The sequence below is a fragment of the Pararge aegeria genome, chromosome Z (genome assembly GCF_905163445.1).
Source record: "Pararge aegeria chromosome Z, ilParAegt1.1, whole genome shotgun sequence".
Lineage (NCBI taxonomy): Eukaryota > Metazoa > Arthropoda > Insecta > Lepidoptera > Nymphalidae > Pararge > Pararge aegeria.
The window spans coordinates 23779488-23797863 of record NC_053208.1 but is presented as its reverse complement, the minus strand read 5'-3'; the positions used below and the strand labels follow the sequence as shown (position 1 = coordinate 23797863).

Here is an 18376-nt window from a genome sequence, read left to right as displayed (position 1 = left end):
AAACGTTGCACCTCCCTAGGAAAAAAAAGTAAATGAGAGGAAAGCTGTGGAAACTGGAAAACCTTTGTTGTTAATTTTCTTTGTTAGTTTGTAACTCTAGCTTGTACTGGCTACGGGTATTTTCAGTTAGGTTGCAGTAAATCCGCGATGTCTTTTTTGTAGATGATGAATTCGTTTTTGAGTTAAGTGACTAGGTCATGGTAGTTTAGTTCTATTAGTTTACAATGTGAATGTGCAATTAACTGACGTATATAATGGTAAGGCATTTGTATAAGTATATATTTACTTTAGTTTATACATCAAAATATTGACCGTGTTGTCTGGTTGTGGTGTTTAAAATGAAGAGTATTATAATTCCGCGATAATGCGTTAGCTGATTTTATGATAATGGTGAAAGTAATTGATTATCTTTTGAGCAAAACTGGTTGTGCACTAGTCTTGAGGTACAAATTACGGTGATGGTTCATGAAGCGATTGGTTAATACTTAGTTTTATTGTCACGCTTTCGTGCTTACGTTTGTTTCAATCACTAATTATTATGTGAGCACAATGTAATTGATTGCAGTTAAAATGATTGCAAGTCCATACAATTTATTCACAGTGCTTAATTGGCTAGGCAGCACAAATCTTGTGACAAAAAAGTGCAGTTTTTATGTATATTGTGATCAAGATCAGTGATCAAAACGCTTAGTTAACTATTTTTACTTAGTTATACCAGTTTACTAAACCAGTTTGTAGTGTTGTAAAGAAAACATTTTCCTCACATTCTTACTATGTCTTATCATTTATTATTGTAATATTTTGTGCATCACTACAATTCTTCATCAAAAGTAATGTTTTTATAATTAATATTAAAAAATTATTTGATATTACAAATTGAATAAACTCACTTCATTATATCTTTGAGATGGCTACTGAAAAACACTAGTACTGTATATAAAATAATCTTATCCTATCTTATTATTATAAAAGTTTGTATGGATGGATGGATGAATGTTTCTTGCTCTTCCACAAAAAAGACATCAAATTTGACTTAAATTTAGAATGGAGATAGCTTTGTGCATACGCAGAGGCAGAAATACATAGGAAACTTTCTGTCTAGGAAAAATGTCTAGCTCCCACAGGAAAACCAAAAAAACATAGATTGCAGGCAACCGCAAGTCAACTGCTTGATTATATATAAAAATGTAGGAACTATGAAGCCTCGACAAAGGCGTAATATTATAAGCCAAATTTTAAAGTGATAATGTTTTGCAGCAATCCCTGTAAATATCCAGTGCACCCGGGAAGCATGTCTTCAGTCGGCCAGTTAGTGCCACAGGTCACTCGGGGGCCACCCAACATGACCATAAAGTACAGAGGGCCACACATAGAGGGCTCCTTCTGCTCAATGATCGACTACAACTATGACCCAGTCATCAGTGTTATATGTGCCATGTACATCATCTTTGGCATAGTGTACACACTTTTTGGTAAGTCTTTTTATTTTTTTTATTCCACTACAAGTTAGCTCTTGACTGCAATATCACCAGTTGATGTGTAATGATGCAGTCTAAGATGATAATGTGCTAACCTGTAAGGGGTATGGCGGTTATATTAAACCCCTACTCCCAATTGGTTTCTATGCATTATTGAACCAGGATTCTAAATCTTAGTGCTTAATGGCACATCTTTGCCGTTGTTTTTTATTACTAACTTAAAAGCTATTTAGTTAGCTTATGTGCAATGGAATTCCGAGCAAGAGGTAAACAAGAGAAATCTCTCTATAAGCTATTAAAAAACCTTTTCCTATTGAGGACTGCAGTAAGTTACATTTATTATTTAAACCCACACCTGAGTCGAAGGTCTTGGGATCACCTCTGAGCTTATCCCTATGCCAAACTATGGACCTGGCATCCGCACCGTAAATCCATAGTGCTATAAGAAATTTGTTACTTCTTTTAATGTACATATAAATTGTTTAGGCCAATTGTAGAGATCTACATACTACATATTCTAATATGGTCATTAGTTCGAATTTTGGTTACTGGGCTTTACTGTGACTACTACAAAGAAGGTGTTGTTATGGTAAAAAAGCTATGCTCAAGTTAGGATCCCAAAGTACTGAAATTTTCAGTCAGGCCAAACACTAGGAGTTTTTTTCATTTAACCGCAAGTTAGCCCTTGACTGTAAACTCACCAGATGTAATGATGTAATCTGAGAAGGTAGAGGGCTAATTAGTGTATAGGGTATAGCAATTAGTAATACCCCTTATCGGTTATTACGCGACACTGCACCGTGCCGGGAAGCTAAATCGCTTGTCAGCACTTCTATGTTGGTACCTAGCCACGGCCTGAGAGTTATGGCCTATTTGATTATTTCCCTAACTGGGTACAGAACCCAGATCCTCCCACTTATAAGAACACAGTGCTCACCACTGCGTTAAGGGAGTTCGTCAAGGTTCTTTTCATACAGGACTTTTTTGTTAATCGTAAGCCCGCCAACTCGCACCGCAAGCGGCGTGGCGGGTCTCTTGATCCTATTTCCTATGATAGGGGAAGCCTGAGTCCACTTGCGGGACAAAATTAGGGAAAATTTGTAACATCCATTTTTATTAAGGCCCAACAACAAATCTCAGTTAGATAACAGACAGGGGAAATGGAAAAGGAAGCACGGAAATAAGGTAGAACTTTATTTCCTTTTCGTTCACGTTTCCGCCATTTTAAGGTAAACATTTTATTGCAGGATACCGATGTTTCAAAGCAAGCATGTTTCTAACTGGATTCACATTCGGCACGGCAATTGTGTATCTTATATGTCTTCAGGAATACCTAATGCCACCCTACGGGAACGTTGGTAAGTATCGATCGCATTTTTTGTTTGAAACTTGTGTTTTGATTATTTACTAGTGCCATCGTACCAGTTTAGGGGATTCGGCCACATTTGACTTTTCAGGGGTTCGCAAATCGCGCCGATAATTTGTGTGATTTGTTTTTTTACCAACTTTTTTTAGGACGCGTGCGTTATTAATTGCAATCGGTATTATTCCTTCAAAATAAAATCGTCCACCGATTGTCTGACGCGAGCAGAGCTTCTTATACATACTAATGATAATTCTGAAGAGTTGTTTTTTTCTGAATCTGCTAGTGGGATTTGAAAGGGGTTTCGGCCACATCTGACTTCTTGCAGGTTCGCAAATCGCGCCAAAAATTTTGCTGATTTGTTTTTTTACCGACTTTTTTGTAGCACGTGTACGCTTTTTAATTGCGATCGGTATTATTCCTTTGTCGACATAAAATTTTCCTCCGATTATCTGACGTGAGCGGCGCCCCTTATACGTACTAATAATAACGCTGAAGAGTGGGATTTGAAAGAAATGTTTTTTTACAATTTCTTGAGGAAAATTGTACGTATTATATAATATTTATCATGAGGCACTCAAGAGCTAACGAAGTAATGGCGTGGGCGGGCGGTGGGCAGGTATAAAATTGCGAAAAAAATTTAAATGTGAAAAATATATTTATAGAGTACTAGGTGTGGCCCGCGTTCTTCGTGACCACAAGATACGGGCATCACGTGAAAACTACTGAATGGATTTGAATACAATTTGGTATAGTGATACTGCGGGTCATCATATAGGATACTTTTTATCCCGATAAACCATAAGTTTCCTCCGGGAAATGAGATGAAACTTTTTATCAATTTTCCTTCATAGCACCGTTAAATTTGAACCATTTCAATAATTCTTTTTTATTTGAAAGTGTATATTATCAAACATGTATTGTCTAATTTAAATGAAGATCTGATAAATGTCGTCGGAGATAAAGGACATAACTCTTCACGGATAACAGCAAGACAACGATCGAATGCACGCGTACCATCCTACTAATATTATAAATGCGAGAGTTTGTGAGAATGTATGTATGGATGGACGTATGTATGTATGTATGTATCAACTAAAATAATGACAACTTACTAACTCAGTTATACATCGTAAAATAATACATAGCTACGATAATTATGATATTAGCATCAGATCTATTCTAGCTTCTCGATTTACTCATACGCGGACGAAGCCGCGAGGGTCTGCTTGTCTAAGAATAAATTTTACACTAAACTTTTTCAATAGTTTCAATATTGAAAAATTAAATCATATGCTGAGTGTTTTCGTAGTGTACCTACGCCGAAGAAATTGCTGCAATTTTATATTTTTATGAACTGTTTGAAGAAAAATAACATCATAAGCTGCTTTTCATAAAAAAGGCCCTTAAACATTCTTCGAGCGGCATTAAGCTCTACCTATTAGGAAGATACGATACATTCCATGTAGTATTTATAATACCTAATAATTGCGAAAAACAATTTTTCAATTTTTCTCAAGCATGCTTGGATGTTTTAACATCATTATGACAACCTTCTTCTGGATCGAAATTGCTGTAGATACTGGCAAAAATAAATGTGAATAGCGGCCGGCAATACTTTAATGCAATCCATTTCTGTTGTGGTTAAGCGGCCAAATAAATTACATATTAGTCGTTTACTCCGAATCATTACAAATTTACAACCAAGGAGGTAACTTATTGAAGGTTTTGATTAAATTTCGAACTAGCTTGCAAATAAAAAAAGTTGTCTATTGCAAATGCACACTCAAACGCGGGAAAAACTATTGTTGTTTCTTTTTCGTCGTTGATTGCGAAAAGAATAAAAATAAAAGATCTGCCTAGGTACAATTGGTATTAATTTCCACATTGTCCATAACATGGCATGGATGGACTTAACATTTACGTCCATCGTCCGTCAATACATCTTTTGCTGAACGCTGCAGTAATGTATCTACTGTGTGTGTGTTCGCACGATCTACGTTTCACAGATGTTAGTAGTAGTAGATCTTATTGTGATAGAGCTCGTCCGGAGAAGTCCGCCACGCTTATTGCTCACTACCAAGAAGCCTTGTTGCAATGTCTGTGTTCTCGTCTGAGATGTGTGTTTGTTAGTGTTGACACTTTACGCTTAACATCCACGCCCCAGGTTGACGGTCACAGGGCGGTACGCTGCAAGACGTGTTTTTTGCATGCCCTGTCAAGTGGCTCTCATTTATAGACGATGGTTTTCCACTCACCGAGAGATTTTGCTTAATTCGTCAATTATTATTACAAAGAAATAAACAGATCTTGACGATATACGGCACGGAGACGGACAAAGAATAGTTTTCATCCATTTCAATTGCGAAAGTATTGGAAAATTGTATAATTCTTGCGGGATTTCACTCAGCCAGTCTATTGAAAGAAAGAAAGAAACATTTATTTTTTACATTATTGGTGTACCGCTTTAGAAAAGCATGAACCAGTGATTGCCCAGTGGTAAAGACATCGGCTTAACGTATAGCGTCATTGCTGACTTAAGTTATGTGCCTTTTAAGTAATTAAAATATCACTCGCTTCAACTGTGAAGGAAAACATCGTGAGGAAACAAACCTGCATTCCTGAGAGTTCGCCGTAATGTTCTCAAAGGTAATTCTACCAATCTGCACTGGGCCAGCGTAGTGGACTACGGCCTATAAAACCTTGTCATTGTGGCAGGAGACCCTCGCCCTGTAGTGGGTCGGTTATTGTCTGTTGGAGATTCCGCTCATCTAGCTCGTCATTGATGCAGACCTTTTCTTCATGTTTCACTATATTATGTTTATAGCATATATCATGAAGAAAAGGTCTGCATAAAATATTTAAATCTTAATAAAATATATATATAAATAAACATTTATATATATATTTTTTAATATACCCCGTGATATTCTTACACAAAATCAATTTGATTGGTTCTATTCATAGTTCTATTCATAAGCGATTATTAATTCGTTTCGAACGCTAATGAAAGTAAACCTTACAAATTCATCATAAATTTTATCGTATTTCGTCCCCTTTTCCTTTGAGTTTTAATTTAATTTGTTCATAAACCACCCGAGTATTAGGGCGGACAAAATAATATAAAATATTAAAATCGATCCAACGACTTTGATTTTGATCTTTTGCCTCGGTTATGTAACGGAATGAGCTATAACTTGACGGGTCTTTGATATTCCAAACACAATTCTCACAAACAGATTTTCTAAGAAAAATGGTGGTATTATATTATTTTATCGTTCAAAAAAGTACTGATTCTGTTTCGCACAACTAAGTTGAAAATTAACGCCATCCTTTTTAACCGACTTTGGCTGGATATGGACGAGGTTCTCAATTCGGATGCATTTTTTTTGTTTGTTAACTTAGAACTCTTGTCTTTTATATACCAATTTTTTTTTTTTTTTTTTTTTAAATTCAGATAACTAAAGTCTTCCACGATAGTTATGTTTAGATTTGTGTGAAACAAAATTGGTACCAGTACAAGGCATAACAGAGAAACGTCTTTGAATTATTTTTTAATTTAACTAATCAAAAATTGAAGCGGTGGACTTCACTTTCCGGGAGCCGAGTTTGAATCCTACCACGCACCTCTAACTATTCTAAGTTATGTGCGTTTAAAGTAATTACCACTTGCATGAACGGTGAAGGAAAACATCGTGAGGGAATCAGCATGCCTGAGAGTTCTACATAATGTTCTCAAAGGTTGATGTGATGATGATGATGTTGATAACTTATCTTTCAATAGAAGCTGCGATCTTTCGCATCCGAATAGCCAGCGTATCGATGCACCGGCAGGGTTATTAAATAGTGTAGGAACATAGCGAAGGGAAGCATTTTCCCAGTAAGCGAGCATAGCGGAAATTGCTTGAAGTTTTGTAAACTAAGTACAGATACCATACCTGAGATCACAAGTTATGACTGAAACACTTCGTAGTATTTTGCCCAGGAACAGCAGGGACGCGTAAATTCTAGAACTTACTTGCTTTGGTTAAGCAAATTTTGAAAACTGGCGGTTATTCCAAAACATTCCCAAGAAGTGTTGACGTCGGACACGTCAGACGTAAAAAATATGGCGAAATCAAAAAAACATTTTCGTCTTTCAGTTTGAAGAGCACACGTTGTGTAATGTTGAACGAGATGCAATCATTGCTACTTTGAAATGGTTTTTTGATTTTTTAATTAAATACTTTTAATTTTGACGTGATACCGTACGCGTAAACCGGCGGTTCAGGCCAACTAGATACGGAGACAGGCCCAGGAGAAGAAAGAGAACCCATTACCGGTCTGCTACAGGCAGTGGCTTGCATGCAGGGTATGCACAGGGTGCGCAGATGATATAAAATTAAGAAATTCTCCCGTAAAAGTTATAAATACTTAATGGCAGGCTTTTTATAACACTTGCAAACTTAAGTTTTTTATAACTCGTATTGAAGATTTTCTTCATTTTATATCATCGGCATACCCTGTAGGTATGCACGCCACTGGCTACAGGACATGGGTCTCATCTCAGAATGAGATGGGTTTAGGTCGTCCACCACGCTGTACACGTGCGGATTGGTAGACATCGCACGCCTTTGAGAACTTTGGAGAATTCTCAGGTATGCAGGTTTCCGTTCGCCGTTAAAGCAAGTGATAGGTGCCTCTCCAATTAGTGAAGGTTGGCCATCAGTATTTGATACTTCGCCTTTTCTCTCGCGAGGCTAAACAGCCGGGCGGCACTCGCGATCCCAGTCCACTCTCTAAAGTTGCGCAACCAAGACTTCCTTTTGCGACCGATGCGTCTCTCTCTAACAACTTTGCCCATCATTATCAGGTGCAGTAGCCTGTATATGTCATGCCTAAACACATGCCTTAGATAAGCAACTTTTTATTTAATTGCTTAATTTAAAAACGCACATAGGTACCTCGTGAAAATGTTAAGAGGTCAAGTTTAGAGCTAGAGAACGAACTCCGTCCAACGAAAGGAAAGCCAGAGCTACGCTACGCTATCACCGCTTGAAATGCGTTACTCTATTATTATACAATTTCAACAAATGTGTTGAACTGGCTCGAAATTCTCGGAACCATTGGCATGCACTGGATTTCTTACCAGGGTATGCGCTATACATACAGCAGGAGAATTGCGTAAACGGTAATAATCCTCCACTTATAACAGTTATATATAAATTTTAGGGTAGGCAGGGCGTCCGGGAGGTATACAACGGGATCCCCGGGCGCTTACAAAGCCAACAACGAGGCGAGCGAGGGACATGCCGGGGTGGTTTTTAGTTTGGGTATACCCCTTTAGCAATAAAGCTTTTCCACCACGCCAAAAAAAAAAACGGGTAGGCAGTGCTTTTGTGCTGTTCGTATGAAGCGCACGCCACTGCTCGGAACCCAGTGCAACAAATTTACAAAAAGTTCAGTGACCTCGACACTGGGACGTCTCGAGCCTCGTCCTAATATACGTCATTTATAGGTGTGGCAGTCTGCGCGGGCTTGCTGTTCGGACTCATCACAATGCTGATCCAATACGTGGGACTGTTCATGACGGGCTTCCACACCGGCCTGCTGCTTGCCATCGCGGGACTGGCCATATACGACCACTTCCTTGAAACCAGGCCCCATACGGTGAGTGAACCTTAAATCATTCAAAATTCGTCTATCTGTTTTTAAGTGACTCTACCACAGGTTCGGAACGCAGGTTCTACCGAGAAGAGCCGGCAAGAAACTCGGAAGATCGCTCTTTTACAACGTTATTTTTTAAATTGTTTTACAATCTTTAGAATTTTTCTATCTTGCGAGAGATGAGAGCGAAGCGGGCTGCTTCCGTTAAGGAATCCGTTAAGAATTCGTTGCTGTCATTAAGGAACGTATAAATCGTTGAGTAGCAACGATTAATTAAATTGTGTTTTAATACATTGTTTAAACTTAAGAAAAGGTAGTTCTAATATTACCTTCGGTATCATGTTATAAAAGCAAATATCCATCCCCACAAAGGATTTCTGAACTTTTCTCAGACGACATGCAAATATCTCTAATTTATGTCCGTTTCTAGTAAGCCGATTGATTATATCGATTTTATCTTCTTTCTGCTACTCAGATAAAGGTAGCAATATCGCAGTGGAGATTCATAAACTAAGACAAAAGTCGATACCTTCACAGCCTCTAATTTTTTTTTTTAATTTAAGTATTTTAAGGCAAATATGGAATTACTTTTGCAATTTTTATTTGTATTGATTATACACGAAGAACGGGAACAAGAAACGTAGCTTTGAAACGTAGCTTGCAGGAAAAAAACAAATACCATAAAAAATATAAAAAATTTGAAAATCCTCGTGACTATGACACATTTGATTTCCTTCGACAAAGATGTAAGCGTCTGATGGATGCATGTTATTTAAACTTTTTGAACTCGGTTGAGGACTCGCTCTTCACAAATGCAAAAGCATTTTACAGATATATAAATAGTAAAAAGGACTCCAAAACGAATTCCATACCTCAGACTGTTAATTATGGTAACCTGTCATCCTCAGATAGTAGCCAAATTTGTGAATTGTTTGCAAAATATTTTAGTTCCGTTTTTGATAATGCTATTGACGTTGATACAAGCTCATACCCACCAATCGATACTTGTAAAGAGACTACGCTATGTGATATCCATGTCACAGTGCAGGACATTGAACGACGTTTTAAAGAGTTAGACTCAAGCAAAGGTGCGGGGCCTGATAAGATCCCACCATTGTTTATTAAATTGTGTGCCAGTGAATTATCAATCCCCCTGAGTACCATCTACAACATGTCACTTCAATCAGGTGTCTTTCCCAAATTATGGAAAACAGCTTACATTATACCAATTTTTAAGTCTGGAGACCGATCGCGTTGCGAAAACTATAGGCCCATTAGTATATTATCGTGTTTTTCTAAGGTTTTAGAGTCTGTGGTTTATGATAGTATTTACCATCACGTGTTCCCAATCATAACACCTAAACAACATGGTTTCGTTAAGAATCGCTCAACTCCGACAAACTTATTAGAATACAAGAATTATGTTTGCAGGTCATTTGCTACACAAGGTCAAACCGACACCATCTACACGGATTTCTCCAAGGCGTTTGATAAGGTCAATCATAGAATACTTTGTCATAAATTAGCTTTATACGGTATTTGTTACCACAAATGATTATGGAAATTAGCTTTATACGGTATTTGTTACCACAAATGATTATTGGGTGATTTTACCCATCGGAAAAGGTTACCACCTTTTCCGATGGGTAAAATCATACTTACTTAAGAGATCACAATTAGTAGCCATTAAAGGGCATCTATCTTTACCAACCATCATTACCTCGGGGGTTCCTCAAGGGTCTCTCTTAGGACCACTATTTTTTATTTTGTTTATTAATGACCTTGTAGACAGATTATGCTGCGAGAGTTTATTTTATGCTGACGATCTTAAAATTTTCAAGTCTGTTGATAGTGAAAATGATTCTCTTTGTCTACAAAAAGACTTAAATGCTATAGCCGACTGGTGCACCGAGAACCTCATGAGCCTCAATATACAAAAGTGTTTTGTCGTTACTTTTACTAAAAGAATCTCAAAGAAAATAGAATTTAATTACTCTTTGAATGATCAAGCACTAACTCGAAAAACATTAGCAAATGATCTTGGGGTAATTTTTGATGATAAATTATCTTTTAGAGACCATTACCAGTATATCATTGCTAAATGCAACAAACTAGTGGGATTTATTTTAAGGTCAACGAGAGATTTTACAAAACTATCAAGCTCAATACAACTTTATCAAACTATGGTCCGTAGTATAATGGAGTATAACTCACTAATATGGTCACCGTATTATACCATTCATTGCGATCGTTTAGAAGCTGTTCAAAAAAAATTTTTACGAATATTGTCATATCGACATCACTTTGGCCATAAACGTACAACTTACCATGACAGGCTTGTACACTTTGGGATGCAAAGCTTGCAATTTCGTCGAAAATACTTTCATTTGATCTTCTTATTTAAGCTCATTAACTCCCAAATTGATTCTTCCGTCTTCCGTCTTTTACAATCCCATCGTTCGCATGTGCCGCCTTTATAATGATTTAGTATCAAGTAATCATAATATTGACATTTTTAACAAAAGGATAAATATTTTTAAAAATCAAATTATTAAGCACTATTCCACATAATCTTTAGGGAAATAATATATATTTTATTATTTAAGTGTTTCTTTTTTGTTTCAACTTTAATTTTATCTTTACTTTCTGTTTAATTTAATTCCAAGTTGTGTACACATACTTTGGGTTGTAGCTTAGAACAAAACTTGTTATTACTTATATTTAGATCTACTTTTAGTTATTACCTGTTTTGTGTACCTAATAACAATAAACAATTAAAGGATATGAAACTATATTATTAAGATGTAATTAAATTCTGTTTAAATCATATCAAGATGTGATTTAAACAGAATCGAATCTTAATGCGTTTCATTGCGGGGCATCAATTGCTCTTAAACATTTCTCCTATGAAGGAGAAATGTTTAAGAGCATATAGCATTACAGACTGGTGGACATCGTCGATTTTTGTTATCACATGAAAATTTACGTTAATGCCGGTTTAATTGATATCGTTAATTACAGTTTTAGTATACAACGTGTAACGGAATTACGAAATAATATTGCAGGATGCATAAGTATATTTCGTAATTAAATAATCCTGTAAAATTATTAAATCAAAAGAAGCACATTTATTTTTTCATACAAACAAATTCAAAACTTTCTAAGTTTTTACTTATGACAACCCTATTGAAGATAAAATATCGACACGCGTCTATTACCTATGCTACACGATGCTACCTAATGAAGTGACAGGAGACACATGATATTTATTTTGCATGTGATGTTAGAGCTGTATCTGATTTCTTTCAGTAGAAACTACGGGAGTGGTTTACTCAAAAACTATTTGGTTTTCAGTTTCACAGATAAGTCTCAGGGTCTGTACATAATGTACCTCTAAAACCTTTGAAGTACTATTTCGGGTTTCATTTACACGTTGTATAGATCAATATCATTAATAAACTGGGGAACTACCAGTAGGATTAAAAAAGTTTTTTATCACGCCACTATTCTAAATGGGTGTGGCCTGACTCGGTAGGTCGGAGTAAATTGTGCAAAAGAATAGGGGAATAGGTTTGCATAGGAAACTTCGCGAAAGCCGCGCTCTATATAACTTATCATTATAACATAAAGACCAAGTCTCTACATTAAAGATATTTAGATTTAATTTTTGTAGGACACTACAATCTAATATTAAAATAAATTTTGACGGAACCAACCACACATTTTTCACGAATGAATAAATGAATACACTTTTATCGTACGCCAAAGAAAAAAGTAATTACAGCGATATAAACATAGAGCAAGAGAGTACAGTTTGGTGGCCTTATCTGGTGGATTTCTTCCAGACAACCAAAGGCTGTAAAGGAAAAAACATAGGAAAGAGATAGGTGGTGCAATAAATAACATTACCCATTAATATAATCTACTAAAAATCATATAAAAAAATACTTAAGCATATCAATTTATTTTTATCATAGATACATCCTCAAAAGTATGTTGTATCTACCTACTACAAATTAAATCTATATATATATAATGAAAATGGTGTTCCTTTGAGGCTCAATCACGCTTAAACCACTGATCGTATCGACATGAAACTACCACCATTCGATGCGAAATTTTTCCTAGATGGTTTATGGCTATTTATTTTTCGAATTCTAACGTTCCTTTATTTTTTTATTGCTGTTTTACTTTTATGAACATTATCACACATCCCGCTAATAAAAACGTTTTTTCTTGATTCTTTTGTTTTCATGGATTTCAACGGAGTTTACTGAACTGAACGGATAATGTTCTTTTACATTCAGCTAAGAATCTACTCACGGTAGTGGAGAACGGCTGGACCAATTGGGCTTTTTTTTATCTTCAGAATTGTCAGGAGAAAGTTTTGTATGTAAGAAAATTTTAAAAAAGCCCGATAAAAAGTTAAAAATTGCGATGATAATCGAAGAATTCCCATCTATATAGTCACTCACCACGAAATCTCGGGAAACATAAGACTTAGAAACGTGAAACTTGGTAGGAATATTACTTTTGCTATGTAGAGGTCAGCTATGAATAGATTTTAAGAAATTCATTCCCCAAAGGGGATTGCGGGGGCGTTAACAATGAACAATTCCCGTTTTTAAACTATAGCTTCTATAGACTTCAAATTTGGTAGGAATCTTCTGTAAGAGGTGTAGAAATAGGCTATGAACGAATTTTACGATAGCTCACCCCACAGGGGGTTGCAGGGGTGGGTATTAACAATTAATATTTTTAATTTTCCAGCTAAACCTCCTACAAGCTCCAAATTTTGTAGGAATTTTCTAAAAGTGATGTAAAAATGATTTATGAACAAATTTTAGAATATCCCACCCCAAAGAAGATTGCGGGGGCGTTAACAATGAAAATTTTCAATTTCCAAGCGATAGCTCCTATAGACTCCAAATTTAGTGAGAGTGTTCTATATGTAATATAAAAATGATTTTCGAGCGGATTTTACAATGAATCACCTCCAATAAGGTTCGCGGGGGTGGGTGTTAACAATAAAAAATTTCAATTTCGAAATATAGCTTCTAAAAATTCTAAATATGGTGGGAATCTTTTATTATTCACATAAAGAACATCTCAAAATGGATTTCAATAAAGTCTACTTCCGACAGGAATTGCGGGGGAGGGTGTTAAAATCTAAAATTTTTATTTCTAACCTGTAACTTCTACAGACTCCAAATTTGGTGGGGATCTTCGTGTATGTAGGGATATTCGTGTATTTCCTTACAACAATCGTCTTTTTGGCAGCGGAGAAAAAGTCATTGAGAGGTTTCAAAAACTTAACTTTACATGTATCCAATCAACGGACTAAGAATTTTACATTCATTTTACTTTTGCAGACTACATAACCGACGAATTCTTTTATTGCGGGATCGCGGAAATGTAACAGATTAAAATGAATGCATTTTCCAAGCACATGAGATGTGGAAAAGAAATTTAGTTACTTATTCCAATAGAATTCATAAAAAACATGCACAATTAATTTTCTATAAAAAATTGATGTCACGGAGAAAATTTTAGTTAACAGAAAATTCGTCGCACTTGAACCTAGACAGATTTCAACTTCACATATGAGACTTGCAATGACTTTAACTTAAACTTTCAATGCTCATTTTTTTCTTCATGTCAATTATTATTAATTTTTGGAAGAAAGGCACGGAAATGATTGCACATTGAAAGTTACAATGAATATTAGTGAGAAAAATCACCTGGATGAAAGATACAGGCTAAATCGATGGAATTTGGAATTTGAGTAAGTCTAAACAATATCGATGCTTACAGTTCTATCCGCGGGGCCTATTTATGTTCATACAAAAATAAAAAAAAGGAGAATAATAAAAATATGAAAAAAATAAATAAAAATGAAACATAAAATGTAATTTATTTCCTTTTTCAATTCGCCCAGCGAAGTGGGCTGGAAACGGCTAGTTGAAATATAAATTGAAACGGTCGATAAATAGGTATACAGGTTGCGACATTCAAATGTAGCACACACATTATGTTTGCATTAATAATTCTACAGGCAAAGATAATTATCTTTCACGCCTCGCAACCATAATGAGTATTGAAAAAAAAACCGGTTATTTGGCAAGGGACGCCTAACATTAGTGATGCTATCAGTGGTGGTCTTACAGAATATTACATCACAGACAAATTATTTCTGATTTGATCATTGAGATACTCCGAGCATAGCTCTCTCCATCGCGTTAAATGCTGGTCGGAATAACCCAATATTTCGCAATAATAAAATTCAAAGAAACACGGCGAGTTTTTAAATGTTTTATTTTTATAGTTCTGGGTACCTATCTAGTAGGCAATAGTTTTTTTTTAAAATACTCGTGTACTTACGGAAAACAGATACTTATCTAATAGCAAAAACTTACCTAAATAAAGTACTTCATTAAATCGATAGCGTTAGATTTATCTTAATTTACATACTTGTAGGATATCCTTCTAAAAATATCCTGTACAAGGTACATACATATTCTTATTGAAAGGGTGTGTAATGACCCCTGTTTAAAGCTCACTATCATATACTGCATGTGGATGTAGGGGTATTGACGCAGGGGTTATGCGGGGTGGAGGTAGGGGGCCAGACGGCCGGAGGTCAGGACACCAGGTTGATAAACCGAATCTCTATCCTAACAGAGTCCGTCAACCCGAGAATCTGTACAGCTGCGTCAGAAGTAACTTTCATCAAAACAATCGAACATTGACACGAGTTTTGATATAGACTGAGCGATTTTGATCGACGAGCACTTTTCCCTTCACTTGTAATGATTTTATTTTTATGATTTTTTTTAAAGAGGTGCTATATGTACATGTACCACCGCTCAGCGTTTTCTAAAAAAATCGTTAACTTTGACTACTTTTAAATAAGCAGGTTCAATAAAAAGGTCCAATTGCTATGATTGTCGTAAATAATAGGTACGTGATTTACAAATCAACGAAGTATTGTAAAGTCGTGCAATTGTAAGAAAATAAAGGGATAAATAAGAAATAAAAAAAACGTGTGTGTACTTATGTACACACGTTAGAAGTTATATTTATTTGGTGTAACAAGATAAAAATCTTTTCAAAAAATTTATTTGTAGAGAAAACGACAGTAACAAAAGGAAAAGTTATTTTATACATTGAAAGATTTATTATAACGCATTATCTAGTTATCTCCAAAAACCAAGTTTCATCATTAAAATTTGAGTTTTTTGTTTGTACAATTGAATCAATTAAATCACCGCAATAAGCCCGCAGACTTCGATAATTCAAAGTGTACAATGTCAAACCTTTTATTGAAAAACAAAATTGTTGACTATAGCTAACTTCAGGGTGTCGGTTTTTCGTGACGGTGTGCGCGCGCATCGTGAAAAATTACTCTTATCATTTTTCCTTAACGCGCCAAAAGTAGTATAACTTCAAAAAGGTTAAGTTGTTATGATTGTCGTAAATAAGAGGTACGTGATTTACAAAGTAGTGCAATTGTTAATTATTATAAAGAAAATAAAGAAAGAAACAAACGTCTCTATAGTCACACATTTGTGCATTAATATTTTTTTCTTGTATTCATAATAAAAGGTAAAGGTAAAGCTAAACTAGCTTCCAAAAAGCTTGGTGTGCTCAACAGAGTAAAACGTTACTTTGCGTCAAAGCATAGACTCCAGCTCTACAAAGCGAAGTAAGACCTCACATGGAGTACTGCTCACATCTTTGGGCTGGTGCACCTCTTTACCAACTCCTTCCATTTGATCGGATACAAAAGCGGGAAGTTCGACTTTTTGACAATCCCAAATTGACTTGCAGTTTGGAGTCCCTGGGGAACCGAAGAGATGTTAGCTCTCTTTGTGTTCTATCGACTCTATAATGGAGGAAGTTCGCAAGAGTCCTCCTTCCTCAAAAATAAAATCTAGGGTTATTCAAGAGGCGGATAAACAAATTCCTTAAAAGCCGGCAACGCATCGGTGGCTCCTCTGGTGCTGCAGATGTTTTTGGGCGGCGGTGATCACTTATCATCAGGTGACCCACTTGCCCGTTTGCCCGCTATTAAAATATATTTAAAAAAAAAAAAAAATTGTCTCCACTATATTCGCTTCTAAATTGAACTATCGAAGTCGTCTCGAGGTCGCCTATTTATACTCGGCAATAAAATACTCCGGACAGTTTTATCGTTGAAATTTTTTATTGTTTGTTCTTAATGTTTTAATGCTAAACATATAGCCTATCCCACTAGTGGACCAAACCAGAGGTTTTGCCCTTAACCACCACGCTGGGAAGATAGGTTGGTGATCGCAGTAGACGTTAGTAGTCGTGTTCCTTCCTCGTTCTGTAAGACATCCACGGTATAATTAAAATTATATTTATTTCACAGCGAATGTTTACGGCATTGTGTCGATTGGCATTTTGATATATATACGAGTGCATTAGCGATACACTTCAGTCTTGTTGAGAGACTCAGACGGCCAAAAGATACCTCCTGGTCGTCGTCATATAACTATACAACTTCTTATTAGTGGAAACGGTCTCATAGCTTCGCACTCTAGGTTTAATAGCACAGCTCTAGTAATTGCTTGTCCACCCAAGTTGCTAGTATAACGTTAAGGTAATTGTAGAACGTTCTTTAAATTAGATTACGTGACTGAAGATTTAAGGTATCGAAGGGCAGATATTGCGATAAATGGGTGCAGTGCTAGTTGCAGCGCAGTTCGCCATGACCCCGATGTACTCAGACGTGGAATCAACAGCTCAAAGCATTGTCTAATAACGGGAGACTGCGACGCGCCGATCTTAGGGTTGAACGACACGAGAAAAATGATTTTTCTATGTATGTATTTAAAAAAATGTTAATCTTGAGTCTGTGCTCTAAAATCATCTCACCTTTGAAAACTGGATTTTAATACCTATTTAGGCAGAAGAATATACCGTTGACGACTGACGGATTATCGTGCTTTCATTCAACGAGGCCGGAGGATGCTAGTTTCGTAACCCAGACTGGGGCTGAATATTTCTTTTCTAAACTTAGTACCAAAAAATTTAGCCCGATACAAAAATCTATCAAAAGACCTTTTTTTTTGTTAAAATAAATAAATATACTACGACAATACACACATCGCCATCTTGCCCAAAAGTATGCGTAGCTTGTGTTATGGGTACTAAGATAACTGATGAATATATTTTATGAATAATATACATAAATACTTATAATATTGAGATAAACACCCAGACGCTGAATAAGATTCATGTTCACCACACAAATATTTTACAATGTGTGGAAAAAAAACGTTGAATAAATATGAATCTATGAATTATCAAAAATGGCAAAAACAACTAACACTGCTGGACTAAACGCCTCCCCCGACGGGAGTGTTTGCCAATAATCACCACGCTGGGCATACTGGCTGGTGATCTCAGTAGACGGTAGTAGTAGAACCGTCGACGTTGCTATCCGTCTCCTGTTTATTCCCTAAGTCGCGTCGCAAGATACCCGCAGGATGAGGTGGTGACAGCTGTATTCTTATTTGCCACCACATGGTACAAATCTTCTATATATAGGTATAAAAGAGAAAGTGTGTCGGTATGTTCCGTATAGGCTCCGAAACGGCTGGACCGATTTCAATGAAACTTTCAGGGAATCTCCGGATTGACCTGGCGAGTAATCCTGTAAAGTTTGGTGACGATCGGAGCACTCCTATTTTTGAACTGTCAAACTGTCAAATACAGCTTTTATTTACTATGATGATAGTCTATTGTTGGGTGTACATGGGTGTAGATAATGATCTTCAACCGCTCGAGAAGATAATAGGAGAAAATGAATACGGAGAGAAATAAATGATTTAATATATTATGAGACTTAAATTAAAAATTT

The 18376-nt window shown here is 36.1% G+C and overlaps 1 protein-coding gene across 1 annotated transcript in view; it reads left to right on the top strand.

Moving 5' to 3' along the window:
* Positions 1 to 57: 57 nt before the first annotated feature.
* LOC120636083 (transmembrane protein 198) overlaps positions 58 to 18376 on the top strand; it is a 45959-nt gene continuing 27640 nt past the window's right edge. Inside the window, exons 1-4 of the mRNA XM_039907373.1 lie at positions 58 to 257; positions 1258 to 1472; positions 2726 to 2836; positions 8339 to 8490. Of these exons, the coding sequence (XP_039763307.1) occupies positions 1292 to 1472; positions 2726 to 2836; positions 8339 to 8490 (444 nt within the window). The 5' untranslated portion in view covers positions 58 to 257; positions 1258 to 1291. The remainder of the gene's footprint in view (positions 258 to 1257; positions 1473 to 2725; positions 2837 to 8338; positions 8491 to 18376) is intronic.